At 40.5% G+C, this 20805-nt stretch overlaps 2 protein-coding genes across 2 annotated transcripts; one reads left to right on the plus strand and one right to left on the minus strand.

Moving 5' to 3' along the window:
• Positions 1–5402: 5402 nt before the first annotated feature.
• LOC115791650 (ras-related protein Rab-38-like) lies at positions 5403–10886 on the minus strand. Its single transcript, XM_030745810.1, has 4 exons — positions 10506–10886; positions 9744–9874; positions 7940–8077; positions 5403–6113 (listed from the first exon to the last, which is right to left on the minus strand). The coding sequence occupies exons 1-4, from the start codon at positions 10696–10698 to the stop codon at positions 5955–5957; spliced, it is 621 nt and encodes a 206-aa protein (XP_030601670.1). The 5' UTR covers positions 10699–10886; the 3' UTR covers positions 5403–5954.
• Positions 10887–12007: 1121 nt separating this feature from the next.
• LOC115791649 (ras-related protein Rab-39B-like) lies at positions 12008–16464 on the plus strand. The gene is made up of 4 exons (XM_030745809.1): positions 12008–12299; positions 13095–13327; positions 14581–14851; positions 15406–16464. Exons 2-4 carry the CDS (start codon positions 13113–13115, stop codon positions 15559–15561), a joined length of 642 nt encoding a protein of 213 aa, XP_030601669.1. The 5' UTR covers positions 12008–12299; positions 13095–13112; the 3' UTR covers positions 15562–16464.
• Positions 16465–20805: the final 4341 nt, after the last annotated feature.

A 20805-nucleotide genomic window follows, 5' to 3' on the forward strand; every position in this document is an offset into this window, starting at 1 on the left:
AAACCTCAGCCGCTCTGATTTTTATCCCAAGTCTTTTTAATCTTCTTACAAAAGGGTGTTTTTCTCTGTTGAGGTTGCCGATAGGCCAATTCCGATTTCTCTCTCTCTCTCTCTCCCTTTCTCCCTTTCCTCTTTTTTTTTGTCAGTCAAACTTGTGTGTAAAATGGCAGTACATGAATCAGGTGACTGAAAAACGAGGGCGATTGGACCCCTTCTCGGGTCCGGGGAGGGCATCTTAAAGCAGAAGTCTTTTCAAGGAGAGGAAGGCATCAGCTGGTTTATCACCTTAGTGCAGATGGACCGCACAAGCGTGTGATGTGCGAACTCTCCCCGATTATCTGCTGTCCAATGAAATGTAGACACATAAGGAAAATCCGTTATAATAACAACAAAATACGTTTCATCTGTGTAACGCCTGTGCCAGCTCATTCCCATACCATCTCCTATGAAAAGGCGTCTCTGACCCTGCATGTTTTAGTTTGTGTTTTTAAATCTCAGCAACCTAGTTAGTGACATTTATTGTGAGTAATTTTCCAGCAATGCTCCGCTTCCAGTGTGTATAATATTCTGTGTTTAACTTAATGCTAGGAGGGAGCATTAAGTGATAGTTTCTGCTTAGGTTTTAATATCTTGCAGAAAAATGTAGCTCCTGGAACAAAACAGTGTTCTCATAATAGGAAAATAACTCGCAGGAGGATATTATTTTTAAAAAGCTTAAGAGATATTTACTTGTATAATACAGACAGCTTTAGAACACATTCTATTAAACCCCAAAATGTTCACACATTTAAAATTTAATCCTGTAGAAACCTCTGTCCCCGTTTTGATAGTCAATTTATTCTGCATTCTTTATTTGTGTGCATTTTATTTATTTATTTTTGTGTACTTTTTACTGCTTGGGTAACATCCTTGAGAGGAAATCTGCACATAGGATATACAGTTGTGGTCAGAAGTTTGCATACACTCGTCATGAGCATGAATGTCAGGGTAATTTGGAGCTTTTAATGATTTATTTGAACTGTTCTTTTTCCAGGGTGGAATGATTGTACAGCATACATCTTAAATTACTTAAAAAAAAAAGAACTGGGTGCACAAGTTTGAAATTAATTTGGATTTTCTCTAATCCACACAGGGTCAAAAGTATATATACAGGCTCAAATATATGCATACACTCACATCAATCTTTAAATAAATAATGCTGAAAGCTCGACAGTGTCTTTTAACTTGACAAGGCCAAGGACTGTTAACGTCTCATTAGTGATCATGACTGACTACAGCTGGTAGTTTCTCTCTGCCAGCATAAAAAGGATTTGTTTGACAGCACTCATTGAATTGACCAGTTCTCAGAACAATGGGAAAGTCCAAGGAACTCTGTGAAGATGTAAGAAGGAGATATCAGAGCTAACATAAATCCCTCTGGATCTTCTTCTGCCTTACTTTCCACTCGGCCTTCAATCCTGGAGAACTTTTCACCAATATCATTAAAAAGCTCCTAAATGTGGTTGATGTCATGCAACCTTCCTCTTGTTCAATTGATGTTTTACCCTCAGTTGTATTTAAGGTTTTCTACACCATTGGGCCATGTGTGTTAACTGTTATTCATCCCATATTAAAAAAAAGTCTAATGCTGATCCTTCTCTCTCTCAGAATTTTAGCCCAATTTCAAAGTTGCCTTTTTTGTCAAAAATCTCAGAAAAAGTTGTGGCCAAACAGCTAAATATTATTTTAGCTAAATATAACATACTCGGTAAGTTTCAGTCTGGGTTTCATCACCTGCTCTTCTTAGAGGGTCTAACGATATTTTAATGAAAAGAGATGCAGATGAATACTCTGTTCTGATACTCATGGACTTAACGGCAGTGTTTGACACAGTCGAACATTGTAACTGACAGATTAAGGACATCGGTGGGCATCTCTGGGTCAGCCTTAGATTGTTTTGCTCTTATCTCTCAGACAGAAGTTTCTCAGTTGCTGCTGATAGTTTTGCATCCTCATCTGCCACTTTGTCCTGTGGCGTGCCCCAAGGTTCTGTCTTGGGACCTATTTTGTTTACTCTGTATTTATTACCTCTCAGAGACATTTTGAGCATGTTTAAAGAGGTCTCCTATCATTGTTATGCTGATGATATTCAGCTGTATATGTCCTTTTCTCCTATCTATTCTTCAGAACTGTGTTGAGGCTATAAAGAATTGGATGGCTGCTAACTACCTTTAACTTAACACTGGCAAAACTGAAGTCCTTGTTTGCGCCCTTGATAGCTTTGTTCCCACTGTGATTAATAATCTTGGTTTTTTTTATCATCAGTGGTTCAGTCAAATGTCCGAAACTTAGGTGTTACATTTGACTAAGCTCTTAGCTTCAAAAAACATATGAATAGCCTTGTGTGAACCTGCTTTTTTTCACTTACGATATATTGCCCGCCTCAGTCAAACGGTGTCCAAATCTGAATTACAAATTATTATTCATGATTTTGTCTCCTCTCGATTGTACTACTGTAATTTTCTCTACATCGGTCTCAGTAAATCATCTCTGAATTGCCTGCAGTTGGTCCAAAATGCAGCTGCAAGGCTACTTAATGGACCACCTAAGTGATCTCATGTGACACCTGTCTTGACATCTCTGCACTGGCTCCCCATGAAGTTCAGATTCCAGTTTAAGATCATGGTGATCACTTTCAGAGCTCTGTATGGTCAAATGCCTGTGTACATTAGCGAGCACAGACCACTGCGGTCTTCTGATGAAAATCTGTTGGTGGTTCCTCCCTCTAGACTAAAAACTGAAGGAGACTGTACATTTGAGGTTGCAGCTCCTAAACTCTGGAAGGCACTACCATCTCACCTGAGATCTGCAGACTCTATTGAATCTTTTAAGGAACAGCTCAAAACTCAACACCTTGAAGCTCGACTGAAATTTGCAGCTGCCTCATGGACAAGCCAAATGCCCTCTGGTCAGCTGAAACAACTGGTTTACTTTTTTGGTTTACTGGTCTGTGCCAGTAAACCAAAAAAATCCCCCAAAACAATTAAGAGCAGTCAAATATGCAGCCAGAATTATGCCAGTAGCTTGTTGACGGCTACCAAAAGCATCCAGTCAAGGTGCAACTTGCTTAGGGACATTTAACTAAGTATTAGTGGGAGTGTATGATGGATGCTGTACGATCGTTCCACCTGGGCAAAAGAACAGTTAAAAAATACAAACACTAAAAGCTCAAAATGACTGTGATATTTATGCTCACGATGTATGTAAACTTCTGACAGCTGTAGAACAAATAAATAATTTTAGGGTTAATTAATCTGCTGTTTTTTTTCCCAATTAATTATTTTGGTATTAAAAAATGTCATCATCATTTCATTAAATCATTTCACAAGGTAACAAATTTGCCTCACCACGGAACTCTGTGACACTCCACAGCCCAAATATATGAAGTTCAGAATGACATAAAGAGAAAAGTTGCAAATCCACGTAAGTGTGAAGCTGTAGGGGGAGAAATTTTGCTCGGAAGCAAATCTGAAATTATTAGTCAATCATAATAATAGCTACAGATTAACTGATTGGTTATTTCAGCTCTGTTGTTCGTTTGAAGGGGAATAGTGTTGATTTGAGTGACATGTCACCTAATTCGAGCAAAGATCCTGAATGAACGTCACTTAAAACATGTAGTAGCACACAAATGCATGTTTTTATTACATATAGTCTGGTCCACAGAGAGTGCAGACAAATGCCTTCCTTCTCAAGGCCGAGCTATTACACATCAAAGGCAGTGAAGAAAAATATCAAGCAGAGGCCTAATTTGAAAACATAGAACTTCAAATAAAACACAAAGCGGGCTCAACAAAAGCAGCAATGCAGAAGAAGAGCAGCGCACCACGTTTTTTTTTTTTTTGTCTGCTTTTTTGACTAGCAATAAATTGATTTTAGAGCTGAAGAAAACGTCCTATCTGAACAACAGTTTGACAGGCTCGCTGTGGAAGGTAAGAGTGAAATATCCCCCTTTAGAGAATGTTCACATCTGCTCCAGAAATGACAAACCTGAATATCCATCAGTGCATCATGAAGAGACAGAGAAGTACTGGAAGACCCACAGATGTCTTGTTTTGCTCTTACTTCTAGTTCTAATTAATGAATTCAGTAACAGCCTTTAGGTTCTTATCAACTAATTGAATGGTCTTTTTAATGGCCATATCTGCTACGCTGCCTCCCCTCCAGCATCCCCACAACGTTTCTGTTTATTTTTGACTGCAAAGGATTCTTATTTGTTATCTCAGCGCTGTGCCAGAACAGATTTTACACTTCATTAGTTCATGATGCAGTGTAAAAGAAAATATATTTGTTATTGTCAGCTATTATTATTATTCCTCTGGGCCAAGCATGGGCAATTAATTTTCCCAAGAGGCCACATGAGAAACTGGTGCGGCTCCTCCACAACAGCTCCACTTTCTCATGCAACCCCTTGGGAAAATGAATTGCCCACCCCTGCTCTGGGCTTGTCTCGTCAGTCATCTGGGCCCTATCATTGAGGCACTGCTGTTGCACCACATCAGCTGGCTCGGCAGTGAGGTGACCGCTATTACACTGTTTCAGGTGAACTTTATTTAATAATTTGTTGCAAAAAATCCCCAAAATCTATCCCCATTCAAGTAGCATAGTTTCCTGGTTGGAAAAATTAAGCCATTGCAGAAGTGCCTTCAATGTGCATACTCTCTGTAGGCCACCAGGTGGCGATAGCTGTTGTTGCAAAGTGACAGTTCCTATAAGTTTATGGGAAAACAGATTTCTGTCTTGACATCTGTAGACACTTTCCTGCTGATTTTATGGGCTCACTCGCTCATTTCCTAGCGGTGGCAGCTAAGTGCACTGTACATGCAGACAGTATCTACTCATTTGCCTCAGACCTTTGTTGCAATTAGTGACTCCTGGTCAGCGTGCAGGTTTAGGGTTGTTGTTCAAATGTTAATAAAACCAATGTTCTGGTAATTCGGCGTATGGGGCACAAAATTAAGGGAAATCTGAAATAAAGATCTCGATTCGTCTTCAAATGAAAATGGATTTTCTGAGTTTGTTTATAATACATTTGCCAAAGGAGGAGGTATAAAGTGCATTTAACTTCAAATTAATTAGAGTGCATTTATATTGATATAATTAAATTTAACTAATGCAAGTTATCTGGTATCGCTACAACATGGTATAAATCTGCTGCCCTTGCCTGGGTCAGGCTGTTTTCCCTGTTACCAGTCTATATGATATTCAAAGCTGAGCAGCTGCTTTTGTGTTTGTCAAGCCCACAAAGCTGTATCCATGAAATGGACATTTTTAGTGACTGTTTGATTACAGATGGAAACATTGGCTGAGGAGAAGTGCAAATAATGCAAGGAAGATTCATGTTTTCATGTCTGTGTTCACACTGCAGGCAAAAACATCAAAGTTTCAAATAATTTTTCATGTTATGTAAGAGTCAGAATAAAAATACCACTGAGGGCTGTCAGTTCAAATATCAGTGTCACGCTGTCAATTCAAAGCAAACTAAAAAAGCATGAGGAAAGTGTAAGTAATAAATACTGCATGTACTGACTTTTGTGGTGCAAATGTTTCATCGTTTAGTGTTATGATTTAAAAGATTGATTCAATCATAAATGTGTGTGGGAGGAAAGGGACAAAAACCATAAACTGCAACTAAGAAGTAAAATAATATGAAGCACATTTGATCTCCACGGAGCTTCGTAACATTTGAACACTTTAAAAAGTTTTTAAAATCAAGATAAAGTTTAGACTCTGTAAGGATCAGTAGGGACTGTGTTGGCTTCTGGTGAACACGGCCCATGAACACTGCTACATATTTTATATATTTCTTCTCTGATTGCTGTAAGCAATGATTCTTTTTTTTTCTTCAAACAGTCCCTGAGCCACACGCCTCTCGTAGCCTTCGCATCCTGGTCAGCTGTTGCTGTGAGAAGTTGCTATTTTGAACATGAGGAGCAGCTGAGATGCTCCTTTGTAGTGGCAGTGCATCCAGACAGGACGAGGGAGCCAGGCTCTCGCTCTGTCACTAGGCTCTCCTCGTTTCTCAGGATGTGCTCTACCAAGCAGCGGGCTGCCTCCTCGATGTTTGTGTTTTCCTGAGGGAGAGAAAAAGAAGTAACACAGCTTTGCAGCCACCGCGCAGGTGCAGAGACACACAGACTTTAATGTCTCAAGCGATACTGAACTAATTTCCATGGACACACGTTCATGTTAAACTCAGCCTCTTGCTTTGCATATAGCACCAACGCAAGGTCGACCTGGATTACTGACAAATGGATCACTACTTCTCTTAGCAATAATTTGTAATGATTTTCTTGGTACTGAGAACAGAGTTCAACCTGGCCAGGCTTTTTTTTTTTTTTTTTTTCCGCGTTATCAGGATTGGCAAAGCCTAAAACCGCATTCAGAGATAACGGGTATCACAAAGGTTATCAACAGCTGCTTCAGCCTCTGCGTACACTCACATACTGTAAAAGAGTCTGTTTGATGCATCATTTGACTCTTCTTCTGACTGAGTCTTCTTCCAGAGGTGCTGCCTACTTCAATCAGAGGCATTATCAGAGGAACAGCTGACAGAACTCTCTAAAGATGATAGAAATACAGCAGTAAAAAGCAACATTGTTGCTGCAAATAAGGCAAGATTAACAACGCTGTATAAAATTGTTAATCTTGTGAATTCATGAGCATCACAAGTGCACAAAGAGGTAAAATATTATCTCAAATTTTATATTACTTTTACTGCTTGTGTCGCTTTTTCTTTCTAAGGAAGTCACTTCAGTTTGTGGGCAGATCAAAGTGAAATTAACTGTATTGGTTGAACAGGTATTCTTGGGGATGAATAGCCTGCAAATGTCACTAATCGATATTCTGCGTTCTAGCAGCTGCCACTGCAGCAGTGTCAACCAAACTCAGCAGCACTTTAAGACCGAGCATAAACAGCTTCTGCATCACCAGCTGAAAACATGCAAATTCCAGTGAGAATGTGACCCAACTTTACAGCTGAGCCTCATGTGGGGGGTTGTCAGTATATATATATATATATATATATATATATATATATATATATATATATATTTTTTTTTTAAAGAGAAATCTTATTTCTCTTATTTCTCTTTAAAAAATGTATTAGTTTTAACACCTCATTAGATTGGGGTGAATAATCCTTCCTTAGCTCTTTCCTGCATTAACATTGTAATTAATTGACATCCAGGTAAATTGGATTGCTTTGTTGGCAGTGAACTGATGTCATATTATTCACTTTCTAAGTGTGAGGTTAAAAGCTTGCTACTTCAGAAGCAACATGTTTCATGGTAGAATGAAGGTGACTACTCAGGACAACCTTGTATTGATCTGTGGTGCCAAACTATACCGGCAAAATGCCCCCCCCCCCCCCCCCCCCCCCCCCAACTTAACAGGGCCATCAGAGCTGCACCTCTTTTTTCAAACTGACACTGCACACATGGCAGTCACTCTCTAACTGTCCTGACCTGTATGAGCATTCATGTACACAGCCATTACCTCTTTACACTCCTCTGTGTAACTCATTAGCAAGGCATTGAATGAGAAGACATTCCCACTCTAATTCCCACTAGAGTGCAAAAATTCCTTTGGTTGCTTCTTGAGAGCGCAGCAAATAAATTTGTCTAACTTTTAGTGAAACGCCCTGCAAACATTTTCAGAACTGTTTGTTTTTACAGGCGGTTTCTGTTGTAATAATGCTGCTTCCGTTTCCCCCCCAAATATGCATATAATATTACTCTTTGCCTCCCTTTTTATCATTTGGATAATCAAAAACGGCGTCTAACCTTTGATGATTTGCATGCAAATCACTGGTATGTTCAATGATCTGTGTAAAAACTCCTAAATCTAACTTCAGCTCACTGCATCAAAAGCCACATGTCCTGCATCTCTTTTCTCATACCTTCGCAGAAGTCTCAAACCATCCAACAAATCCGTTCTCCCTGCAAAAGGAGTCGAGTTTGGGCGGCTGGGAAGCCAGCTGGTCTGACTTGTTGGCCAAAAGTACTGCTGGAACTGGCCTCCCATGGTTCAGCGTCACCTTAGGAAAGAAGAAAGATGGGTCAGACGGCATTCTTTTTTTAAAGAAGATGTTTTATCTATCGTGAAGCACTTAAACACAAAAGTACCAGCATGCTCTGCAGTCTTTCTTTAAAGGGATTCATGGTGTCGCACTCAGTTGTGCGCACACAAAAATGTAATTGTCAGTTTCAGAAAGTTAAAACTGTAATAGCAGATTATTTTGTAATGCATATCCAGAGCCAAACCAATAACAAAGTTGTGTTGCGCGGAAGAGAAAAGGATTAGCATGTTAATTCTCTTGTTGTGCAGTGGATTTGGCTGCTTCATAGTGTCAGTAACCTTCAGAGATGATTGCTCACCATCTGAAATCCCTTCCCCTCATATCTTTCTGATGTGTCTTTCCAAAATTGCTCCCCCCTTTACACACTTGTCACGCAACAGCCTGCAGAAAATAAGCAGAGACTTTATTTCCCTTTCACGTTCTTTTTCTTCATTCTCTGTCTCTGCCATGTGAAAGTGTAGCACCAGGACTTTCTGGCAAGCTCTTTTAAAAGCATGTGGCATTAATTTACTTTTGAACAATGATCACATCATCTTCTCCCACTCCATAACAGCAACTATTTTTAACATATACAATGGGGGAATCATAAACGTGCATGGCTATGCCCATAAAAAAAACCTGATTTAAATTTGGCCACAATCCCCTTCAAGATCATCTACTTATGCACCCCTGCTCCGCAGACTCCTGCATGTTCCATTCAGTGTTGCACTGATGTTGGATTCTGAGCCATAGGGAAAATAATTATTAATAATAATTATTAAAGAATCTCCAGGAGAAGATTTCAAACTCTAATTAAGAAGTGGAGAATGAGGGATTCTGTGGAAACAAAGCCATGTTCAGGTAGCCCAACAAAAGTTTCAGTCATAACTGCCAGGAAAATTGGAATGCAGAGAAAAAACAACAAATAACTTCAGCTGACATTCAGGACTCTCTGAAAAAAAATGGTGTGGCTGTTTCAAGATGCACCGCAAGGAGACACTTAAAGAAAAATGGTTGAGTTCCCAGAAGAAAGCCACTACTGCTCCAGTGCCACAAAGCAGCCTGCTTACAATATGCCAAACAACAAAGAGACAAGCCTCAAAACCTGTGTAACAAAGTTATTTGGAGCGAAGAGACCAAAATTGAAGCTTTTGGCCACAATCATAAACGGTACATTTAGAGAGGTCTCAACAAGTCCTGTGATGAAAGGTACACCATCCCTACTGTGACACACGGGGGTGGATCGCTGATGTTTGGAGGCACAGGGACAGGCACAGGGAACAAAATTGATGGCAAGATGAATGTAGCATGTTATCACAAAATGCTGGAGGAAAATCAGGGTCACTGTGACAGACTGGCAAACCGGCCAACAAGGGTGCACTGTGCCATTCGCCCAGTGACAGCTGGGGTAGGCTCAGTCCCTCTCTGACCCTGAACTGCATAAACAGTTAAGAAAACTGATTTGGGCTAAAAAAAAAAGGGATGATTGGCTCATTTACCATTTTCTGTCCCTTTGTTCTGGGGATATGATTGTTGTCAGTCACATGAAGGTACTTTATGAATTTTTTCACCTTTAAACAAAGAGAGAATGACAGTGAAAAAAGAAAAGCCCGACTTCATGCAGCTGTAGGTTCAGCTGTCTGACCTTGGAGTCCAGGTCAGCCTTCCACTTCAGCACGGCGTCGAACGTCGAGGCCCTCGTCACGTCAAACACCACCAGTGCTCCCACCGCCTCCCGGTAGTAGACACGGGTCATGTTCCCATACCGCTCCTGTCCTGAGATGCAACAGCATCAATCAGACACGTGCACATATAAAGTCACATCATGGCTAATTAGCACCAGTTACAGGACTGTGTGTGTGTGTGTGTGTGTGTGTGTGTGTGTGTGTGTGTGTGTGTGTGTGTGTGTGTGTGTGTGTGTGTGTGTGTGTGTGTGTGTGTGTATGTGTGTAGCTGCCATCATGTGAGTGATATTATGAGCATGGGATCTACATTCCTCAACCAGGCATCAAATGGCAGGGAGGGACCCAGTCACCCAGTGGACAGACAGACACTCACTGGGAGAAAATCTGCTTTTCAGTTTTCTCTGCCACTGACTTCAAAAAGCTGGAGAAAAGTGTTATCCTTTTATTTATAACACTGAAAAAGACACAAATTAGATTAAGATGAAGATATTTGTGTTTTCAATATTTTCTAAATATGCTCTCAAAATAATTGGCAAAGCTTATTTTCTTCCAGAAGCAGCTTTCACAGCTGCTGGTGGTGAAACAAAAGGTTCTTGTTCCCAAAGACCCCAAAACACACACACACACACACACACACACACACACACACACACACACACACACACCGTTGTATCACCTGATGTATAAGCCTATAACCCGTGGGTCGTTAAAGTTTGACAGACCTGCTATATCCCACAGCTGTAGCCGGATCACAGTGTCATTGTCCCACTGCAGCACCTTGAGGGCGAAGTCCACCCCGATGGTGGCTCGGTAGTGCTGGGAGAAGATTTGATGCACGTACCGCTTGATTATGGACGTTTTCCCAACTCCTAAGTCTCCGATGACCAGGACTTTAAACAGAAGCTCCTGCTGCATGGCTGCGGCCTCAACACAATTATGAAAACTTTACCAAGGATGCTGAGACACGGGTATCGCAGTAAAACCGCACCGCAGCTACAGTAAACGCATTTTCTGCTGCTGTTCTTCTGGTGCTGTTGAAAACCAAAGTATTATCACGTGTTCTTCTATCATCGAGATGCGGTGGTCCAGCGGTGGTCCAGCGGTCTAATACAGCGAGGACAGTGTGAGTGCGCTTCCTCCGGACTCGACTCTCCGCTCCAAACTTCAGCGCAAAACTTATGGTGCGTTCAGACACTCCTCGTAAACATCCGTTTCATTTTCAATTAAGTATAATTTTTCCATCTGGTGTCTTTGAAATATTTGAATAAAGCACGTCTGCAAGTGATACATTACTGTCGAACCATCAAAATTAATTAATTAATTAAAATGTCAGAAAAGTGTGAAAAATGCCCGGACATCATCCAACTGTAAGCTTTTAATAATAAAAATAATCAAATATTAGATTTCTTTTCTTAAAGATAATTAAAAAAAAACAGCATCAGAGGAAGTTTGTCATGACAGAATAATTGCTGCAGCTCTGCAGTGTTATAGCACAAAAACATGTTTTGAAAAATGTAGCAGTGTCCATCGTGGATAAAGTCGGTCAGCAGCAAAATTGTAATGGACTGGAAAACCAAATGCAAATCAAACCATCCAGACTGGCTTTTAGGCTGAGACGCAGATTTTTTTTTTTTTTTAACTGAATGGAACTGAATTGTTAGTAAATAAAATTATATGCAAGCTGAATAAATCAAATAAAACATGCAAACGTTTTAAGTCGTTTACTAAAAAACGATCAGTATGACTTCATGCTGAGAAGGTTTGCATTGAGCGAGTTGATGAAGAAGTACAGAGAAACTCAGAAGGAGCTGCACTGTGTCTTTGTGGATCTAGAGAAAGCACATGATTGGGTACCAAGAAAGGAACTGTGGTACCGCATGAGGAAGCCAGGAGTGGCAGAGCAGTATGTGAGGGTGGTGCAGGACACGTATGAGGACAGTGGTGTGGTGTGAGGTACGAGTTACAGTTAGGTTCAAGATGGCGGTGGGATTATGTGTATACATATATGTATATATTGATTTTTTTTTCTTTTTTTAAAGAAACTAGTATTGAAATTAAATACTTTCATGTCTCATTCTCTGCTTTTTGTTCCTATAGCCCTTGAATGAGGCGCCCTGGGGGTTTTGCTGCTGCGCCGCTGTGCGTGCCGTTACGGTAATGATGCTGATGAGGGCGAGGAAGCGACGTGCGTGTGATGCTGCTGCTGCCGCCGCCGCTGCTGTTGTGTTCCGCTGCCATTTCATCAGCGGATCATCACGGAAATATCAACAGCCCCGCTGTAATGAGCCAGCAGATCGGATCACCTGTCGGGCTGCGCACCGCACGCCCCGTTTTCACCTTTTAAACCGGCTCAAAGAGTGATGCTGCACAGGAGGCCCAGCTAATACCCTGCACGTTACTGGCTGCTGATTTCTGTAAGCAACAACAGAAGCATTGCTAGACTGGGAGTCATTTTTAAGGCGGCATAGTCATCGATATGGGGTCTGTTTTTTCAAGTACTGAGCTCTGAACTTAAGGTAGGTCATATTCATATTAGATTTGTTAAACTGAATTGTTGTCCAGAATAATAATTAAGAAAGTAGAGAATGCTCGTTGAGCTAAGAGGGTTGGGCCTCATGATAAAAAAATAAAAAATAAAATAAAAAGCTTATAGTTTATTGCATTATAGGTGTGACATGAGGCTGTGGTCATGTTCAAGCAGCTATCTTTAAGCTGAATTCTGGCTTTATTCAAAGCCTCATTGTGTGTTATTGCTGTATAACAACCACTCTGCTATCCACATGGGGGCTTACTACGCCACTGTTTATTGAGTTGGAGAGGAGTGGCCTCCCCCTCCCTCCTTCAAATTAGATCACCCATCTGTAAATCACATGGCCACTGCTGAGATGCTATGAGCCTATTATTCACATGTCAAGAGGAAAGCCGTAATCCAAGAAATATCCTTCTATTCAGCACAATCTATGGATTAAATGTAATGTTTGATCTGTTTGAACCTATTTAAACAGACCTTTTTTCTAAAAAGAAAGAAAGAAAGAAAGGAGGGGTTTGTAGAAGCTTTAAAGTCTGAGGTGTTTCATCTACAGCTGTTTCCGTCCCTTTTAAAGGATCCAAATTTGAATGTGTGACAGAAGACATGAGCAGGAGGATTTGAAATGTTTTAGATTTTATATAAACCAAAATTTTCCCATTACATTAAACAAAATATTTGGTATTTGGCTCATTGTATTTTTCCTGAGACTCTCAATTTAGTCTCTGTATTGGGAGTAATGTGGGTGACCGTTACTAAGTGAGTGGGTTTTTGTTTCACACAGAACTGATTTTAATGAGACATGGAGACGATATGGCTTTACCAGTTTCGTCTGATAGTCATCGGAGACTCCACAGTCGGGAAGTCGTGCTTGATCCGGAGGTTCACCGAGGGCCGCTTCGCACAGGTGTCAGACCCGACCGTCGGGGTGGACTTCTTCTCTCGTCTGGTGGAGATCGAGCCGGGGAAAAGGATCAAACTTCAGATCTGGGACACAGCGGGACAGGAGAGGTTCAGGTAAAGACAGGACTCCTGATCCGTCTCTTATACGTCCACAAAAGACTCTGCTCATCCTCCACTTGCATACACCCTACCCTCAGATGGGCATTAAAGCTCAGTTAAGACCATATTAAGATGACATGTTTTGACATTTTCTTTCATTAATCTTAATGCATGAGTACTCAGTCCATCTACTGTTAATATTCACTAAGAGCCTAAAGATTTGTTAGCCTGAAAACTATGTGAACAAGCTTGGTAATTAAATTGTTTGTATCTGTGATCATTTTAATATATTAAAAAGAGCCAGAGAGAGGGTAGGGAAGCCACAAACGTTGCTCTTTCAGTGGGATTTGCTCACAGTGGATGGAGGGGGCTACTTTCAGCTGCTTCCTTATTTCCCAGCGGGTCACCACAGCGGCTAACTCTGCATGTTTTGAAATAAAACTAAGAACTGCATCAAAAAAGAAAACGGAATATCTCCAGAACATCTTTACTACATTAAGATTTTGTGTTTTTAATAATTCCAGAAGGCTGTAACCCAATTTTTAAAGAAGGGGGCGCTTTATATAATATAAATAAAAACATATACAATTGTAAATATGACAGCCAAACAAGAACAGTCCCAGAGATGACAAATTAAATATTGAAACTTAGAAATTCTAATTTTTGAGCTTGATGCCAGCCACAGATTGCAAAAAACAAACCAAAAAAAAAAAAAGTGAAATATGTTGAAACATATGTATTTTTAAAAAAAAAAAAAAAAAAAACATGTAAAACTTTACATATTTAATATGTTTTTTGGTGTTTTTTACTATTTTCAGTTAAATACGAACCTGAATTCTGGAAAAGTAAATAAAAACAGAATGCAATCATTTGCAAATCTCATAAATGTACTCAGAACTAAGAACAGAGGAAATCTCCCTATCTAAGAAAAATATTAGCACATTTCGAATTTTATGGCAATGACACATGTCAAGAAAAGTTGGGTCAGGTGCAGGGAAGAGAAAGAGCTGGGGTACCATTTTGCATCTAATTAGGTTCACTGGCAACAGATCAGTAACATGATTGGGTATAAAAAGAGCATCTTAGAGAGGCAGAGTTTGTCAGAAGTAAAGATGGGCAGAGCTTCACCAATCTGTAAAAAACTGCAACTACAAATTGTGTAATGGTGGGTTTTAAATAGTGCACTTGTTGGGGACTGTTTTCCACCATGGATGCGGTCCCCCGCCTGTCATTTACATCAGCATTCTTACATACATCCTTCTGTGCAGGTCAATCACCAGAGCCTACTACCGTAACTCAGTGGGCGGTCTCTTGCTCTTTGACATCACAAACCGCCGTTCCTTTCAAAACGTTTACAACTGGCTGGAGGAGGCCCAGAGCCACGTCCAGCCGCACAGCATCATCTTCCTGCTGGTCGGCCACAAGTGTGACCTGGAAGCCCAGCGTCAGGTGACCCAGCAGGAAGCGGAGAAGCTGGCAGGGGCCTATGGGATGCGCTACGTAGAGACATCTGCACGGGACGCCATCAACGTGGAGAAGGTGGAGATCTTATGTTGATTTTTCTACCACTGTGTACTTCAACATAATTTAGAGAAGTATTGTGGATGCATTTAATGGAGCTGGGCTTGTGCTGCTGCTTTGTGTTCCTCTTAGTTAAATATTTGTTATTTAAAAAAAAAACTAAAAGGAAAGGTGCAACTCTTTTAATTTGTGACATTAATATGAGTTGTATAAATAACCACAGCACCACTACGAAGACCGTCTTTCTCTGCTTTCTGCATGCAGGGTGTGTAAAACAAAAGAAAGTGCTTCTCTTAAAAGCAAACAGATAAAACCTTCTGAATAGCTGACAGGTGCAGATTCTGAAATAAGTGACAGAAATGTGAAATATTTAATGGAAAAACCTCATAAAAAGATATATAGTACTAATATTCTATAGGCAGCACATAAGTGTAAATGTTGGCTTTTTTGCTGTTATTTTAACCATTAATGATCAGATTTCATTTAGTTTCCCATTGGATAGCTGTTCCAGTTGTAAGCCAGTCTCATTTTCTGATCTCCCAGTCTGAGCCTGCTTGTGATTCTTCCTCCAGGCATTTGTGGATCTGACGAGGGACATCTTTGAGCTGGTGCGGAGCGGGGACATCAAGATCCAGGACGGGTGGGAGGGCGTCAAGAGCGGATTTGTTCCCAACACCGTCCATTCCTCTGAGGAGGTCACCAAGAGCAGCCGGCAGTGCTACTGCTGATTCGGCTGGCTGCAGCACGTTAGGGTGAGAGGTGGTACTACTTAAGTGGATTCCATATGTACAAGATCTCTTTTGCCATGGCTGCTCTCAGGCCACTTTTGGGGACTTTAATGTTTTCCCTGCTCAGTTACATGCTTATTCATATAGACATTATTTTAAGATTTGATTGCCAGTTTAAGGTTCAAACTTAGGACACTTTGTTAATGTTCCCGACAGGAGTAGAAGCACAAGAAGCATCCTAGCCCTTCATCTTTCTGTGTGCATGCATGTAACTGTAGTAATCCTGCTGTCTTTGCAGCTGCTACCAACACTTAAGCTTTACTTCACCTTTGGCCTTTCCTGACGTGTACAGTTATACTCCAGTGGCCAGTTCTGTTCTCTTGCCGCACATCTCTAAAAGACTCAGTGTAGTGTATTTATACTCTTGTGTAACTTTAATTTAATGAATCAATGACGCCACGGCTGAGCCACGCCTCTTCCTTTTCGTGGAAATGACTCTGAATATACCGCACGGTATGGACTGTATTCAGCGGGAGAGAGGAGGCAGAAAGGGGCAGCAGCCTCGCTGACTGATTGGATGTCTGCACTACAAATCTGACTGGCTTAATGCATAAAGAAGGTGGAGGTCAATGAACTCCAGGTGAACCAAAGTTTGAGATGTTTGTCTGACGGAGGAACAAGTTTGCACTGTGAAAATGATTAATGGTACATTTGTTCTTTGCTGGAAGAAAAAGCTACTGTAGCTGCTTATTTTAGCCTTTATGACTTGATCGAAATGGAAAGTTCTCAGTTCATGTTTACTGCTCTGCGTTGGTTTATTGGTGAGAACAGGTGAGACACTGTCCAAGGGCCTTTTGTGTAGATCCCCATAGTGTTCAATTTGAAATAAATATACAGTCATGGTTAAAAAAAAAAAAAAAAAAAAAAAAAAAAGGAAAGTACAGCCTCTTTCATTTCTAAGATTTTATGTATCAGGACATGATAAAAAGAAATCATCTGGTCCTCAGCAGCTCTTAAAATGAGGTAAAAACAGTTTACATTACGCTGTTATTCATTTAACAAGAAGCAGTATATGCTTACTGCCTCCACAGGAATGAAGAGGGAAAGTAGCAGCCAGGTGCTGCTAATCAAATGCACTTGATTCATTGATCATCAGCAGGTGTGAGCACCTCTATAAAAGGTTTTGGTAGTTTGCTGGTCTGGAGCATTCAGGTGTGTGTTAACACAATGCCAAGGAGGAACGACATCAGCAATAATCTTAGAAAAACACTCGTTAGTGCCCATCGATCTGGGAGGGGTTATAAGGTCATTTCCAAACACTTTGAAATCCATCATTCTCCAGTGAGAAAGATTATATACAAGTGGAAAACATCCAAGGCAGATGCCAATCTTCCCAGGAGTGCAAGCTCAGACCGTGCAGTGCTCAGAAAAAAAACTGCAAAAACCCAAGAGCTCCATCTCACACTCTGCTGCCTCAGCATGTTAAATGTTAAAGTTCAGCACAATTAGAAAAAGACTGAACAAGTATGGCTTGTTTGGAGGGGCTGCCAGGAGAAAGCCTCTGCTCTCTAAAGAGAACATGGCAGCGCAGCTTAGGTTTGCAAGGCTGCATCTGAACAAACCACAACCAAAGACTTCTGGAACAATGTCCTTTGGACAAAGTGGAGATGTTTAGCCATAATGCAGTGCCACATTCAGAGAAAAGCAAACAGCATATAAGCACAAACACCTCAGCTGCTGTGAAGCAGGTGGTGCAGGGGTGATGATTTGGGGAGCTACAGGATCTGGGCACCTTGCAGTCTCTGAGTCAACCATGAACTCCTCTGTATATCAAAGTATTCTAGAGTCAAATGTGAGGCCATCTGCCTGACAGCTAAAGCTTGGCTGAAACTGGGTCATGCAATAGGACAATGATACCAAGCTCCTCCTGTGGTGGGACCTTAAGAGAGCTCTGCATAAATGAATGCCTGCAAACCTCAATGAACTGAAACAACATTGGAAAGAAGGATGGGTCAAAATTCTTCCTCAACAATGTGTGAGGCTGATAGAGTCATACAGGATCTATTACTTCAAATTATTGCTGCTAATGGTGCTTCTTCAATGAGGTATATTTCGTTTTTCACACACTGCTTCTTCTCAATCTTTGTTAAATTATTACCGACATGATGTAATATGCGGAGTTGTTCGAATCAGGTTGTATTGAAATCATTTTAAGACTTGGTGAGGACAAGATGATTTTTCACCGTGTCCTGATAGAAAGATGGTCACTTTCTTTTTGCCACGGCTGTAAATGAAACAACCAAACATATGAAAAAAAATTGTGGAAAAAAACCCTGTAAAATACTTGTATGATTTCAAAATGATGAGTTTTAGACCCAGCTATTTTTTTTTCTTTTTCTTTTTTTTTTTTGTCACAATCACATTTATCTCAGTTTATTTCATGTCAGATTTTATTTCAGCGTCTCTTATCAAATTTAACCAGCTGGGTCCCCAGCTGACAGCTGTCATAACATCAAGCTCAAACTAGACGAACACCTGCGAATAAACACAGGAAGCAGATTAGCCCACAACCGGACAACCTGTGTGGCTCACCTCGCTCTGTGCCTCTCATGTATTAGAATACAGTGGGGGAAAAAAAAAAAAAAAAAAAAAAAGTAGCCATCTGGATGGAAAAAAACAGATGTTTGAGGCATTTCCGTTTCACCAACTCTACAGCGTCTAAATCCATAAGTTATTAAAAGGGCCATTATTGTAAAACAAAACTGAGATAACTGTAATTAGATAATGAACATAGATTTGAAATGGATAAAGTGACATTTTGTGGTCACTTTATTTTCAGATTGCTCCCATATTATTGTTTGACATATGCGTTTAACACAATTTATTCATCTGCTTATAATCTGCTTCTTAATTCATTCAGCCCACTTTGGGGATTCACACTGTTGGAAACTGATGTTATGGATGAATTTGAGGCCTGTTTAAAATTAATTTATACACTCAAACCGTTTCACTTAAATTTTCCAAAGACAGAAAATAGTTTTTTTTTATACACATATAATGGAGTTAGCTCACCACTTGGCGTTTCAGTGGAAGGAGCAGAATGAATGAAGATGTAAGAATAAGTGCGGGCCTGTGACAACACACATCATGAACAACAAAACAATACAAAACAGATTGCTTGAAACTCACAACAGCAGCTGCACAAATTTCATTTCATGTGAGATATTATTGGTGATTAATAAGCACTGACCACTGAACAGCTTCTGGCCGGGTGATTTGACTTGTTTTAACTGCAGAGGAAGCGTCTCTCCTGAGTGCCTTTTAGAGGAAAGAAGCTTAAGCACATGCAGTCAGCTGTGTGTTAATCTTGTGGGCTCTGACGTCTAAAGTGTAAGTGTAAGGAAACACATTTATTTATCATATTACATGCAATGTGTGAATAATTTATTTGAAACCAAATCCTGACAAAGTTGACTGTTTGATGTTGCTGTGGCATCATTATCCCTCGAGGTGTCATCGGAAATAAATGCCTGGAAGTGGAAGTTTTTGTGCTTTTGTGCGTAGATTGGAGATTGAGTATTGCGCGGGCTTTTAAGCAACAGTGGTTTGTGGCTGCACTGTTGCCAGATTGGCACGTTGCTGCATGTGACCACTAGAGGGCAGCCTTAACGTGTCAATAAGAAGGGAAAACCTCTGTTACACATTTTATTGTGTAGAGGTTAAAAAAAGTGGGATTTCCCCACATAGCCATCTCTGGGGTTTATAGCGAGTAGTCCAAAAAAAAAAAAAAAAAAAAAGAGTAGCCCGTCTCTGGGAGAAAATGTCTTGTTGATGTCAGGTCAGAGGAAAATAGCCAGACTGCTTTAAGCTGATAGGAAGGCAACAATAACTCAAATAACCACTTGTTACAATCGAGGTATGCAGAAGAACATCTGTGGATGCGCGACACATCCAGCCTTAAATTAGATGGACTAAAGCAGCGGGAGACCACACCAGGTTCCTTTCAGCTAAGAACAAGAAACTGAGGTTAAAATTCATGCGGGTTCACCAAAATTGGACAATAAAAGATTGGGAAAAAGTTACCTGGTCTGAATCTCGATTTTTGCTTCAACATTTACTTCAGAACTTGATGTAAACAACATGAAAGCATGGATCCATCCTGCCTTGACAGAGACGGCTCTCCTTAAAGTGATGAGTGATCTGCTGGTTGCTGCTCACACTATTTTAGTTTTATTAGATTTGAGCACTGCATTTGACACAGTGGATCACAGTATCTTTATTGAATCATGGCATCTAACCCATTCACAGCAACAGACCTGAGCTCCTCGTCTACAAAGCTGAGCTCGTATTGTAAAAGTCTTGGTGTCGTTTTTGACAATCATCTCAGCCCGAATGAGCATCTAAACTCAGGCGTCCAGTCTTTGTTTTATGCAGCTTCATATATGTTTTCCTCCAGATTATTTTATTGTAATTCATTATACACATTTGAACCAACCAATTTTACAGAAACTACAGCTGGTCACCCCTCCCCCAAAATAAGAGAACACAACACTCCTATTTTCTCTGCTCTTCACTGGCTACCTTTTAATTTTAGAATTGATTTTAATGGACTTTTAAGGCCTGCTCTGGGCTTGCACCAAAGTATATAACCTGAAGTCCTCAACCAAAGCTCTGCTGGCCTCCTGCAATCTTGGCTGAGGACCCATTCTTTGGTAAATGGACTGGGGCTTGAATAGTGCTTTTCTACTCTGAGCACTCAAAGCAATACACACAAGTGCCTCGTCCTACATTTGCACACCTGCTCACACGGATGTATTGGGGTTCATACTTTGACATGCAGACCTAATTAGTAGTCAGAGGTGGGAAGTAACGAAGTACAAATACTTCGTTACTGTACTTAAGTAGATTTTTCAGGTATCTGTACTTTACTTAAGTATCTGTTTTTCTGACTACTTTTTACTTTTACTCCCTACATTTTTACACAAGTATCGGTACTTTCTACTTCTTACATTTTCAAACAGACTCGTTACTTTTTAACACGTCAGAGAGAAGTTTGCATTTCCGGTCAGTGCGCCGTCAAACATAAAACGATCTGAGCCTAAACGGAGGAATAATAACACATAAGAGACAATCGTACTGGTGTATCCTCCATCATCGGGGCTGATCTCGTATAAAGGGATTAAATACGCAAACCCATATAATTAATGTATCATTTATAGCGCTATAATCGAGTCCGTAAGTTGC

The sequence above is a fragment of the Archocentrus centrarchus genome, chromosome 14, assembly GCF_007364275.1.
Source record: "Archocentrus centrarchus isolate MPI-CPG fArcCen1 chromosome 14, fArcCen1, whole genome shotgun sequence".
Classification (NCBI taxonomy): domain Eukaryota; kingdom Metazoa; phylum Chordata; class Actinopteri; order Cichliformes; family Cichlidae; genus Archocentrus; species Archocentrus centrarchus.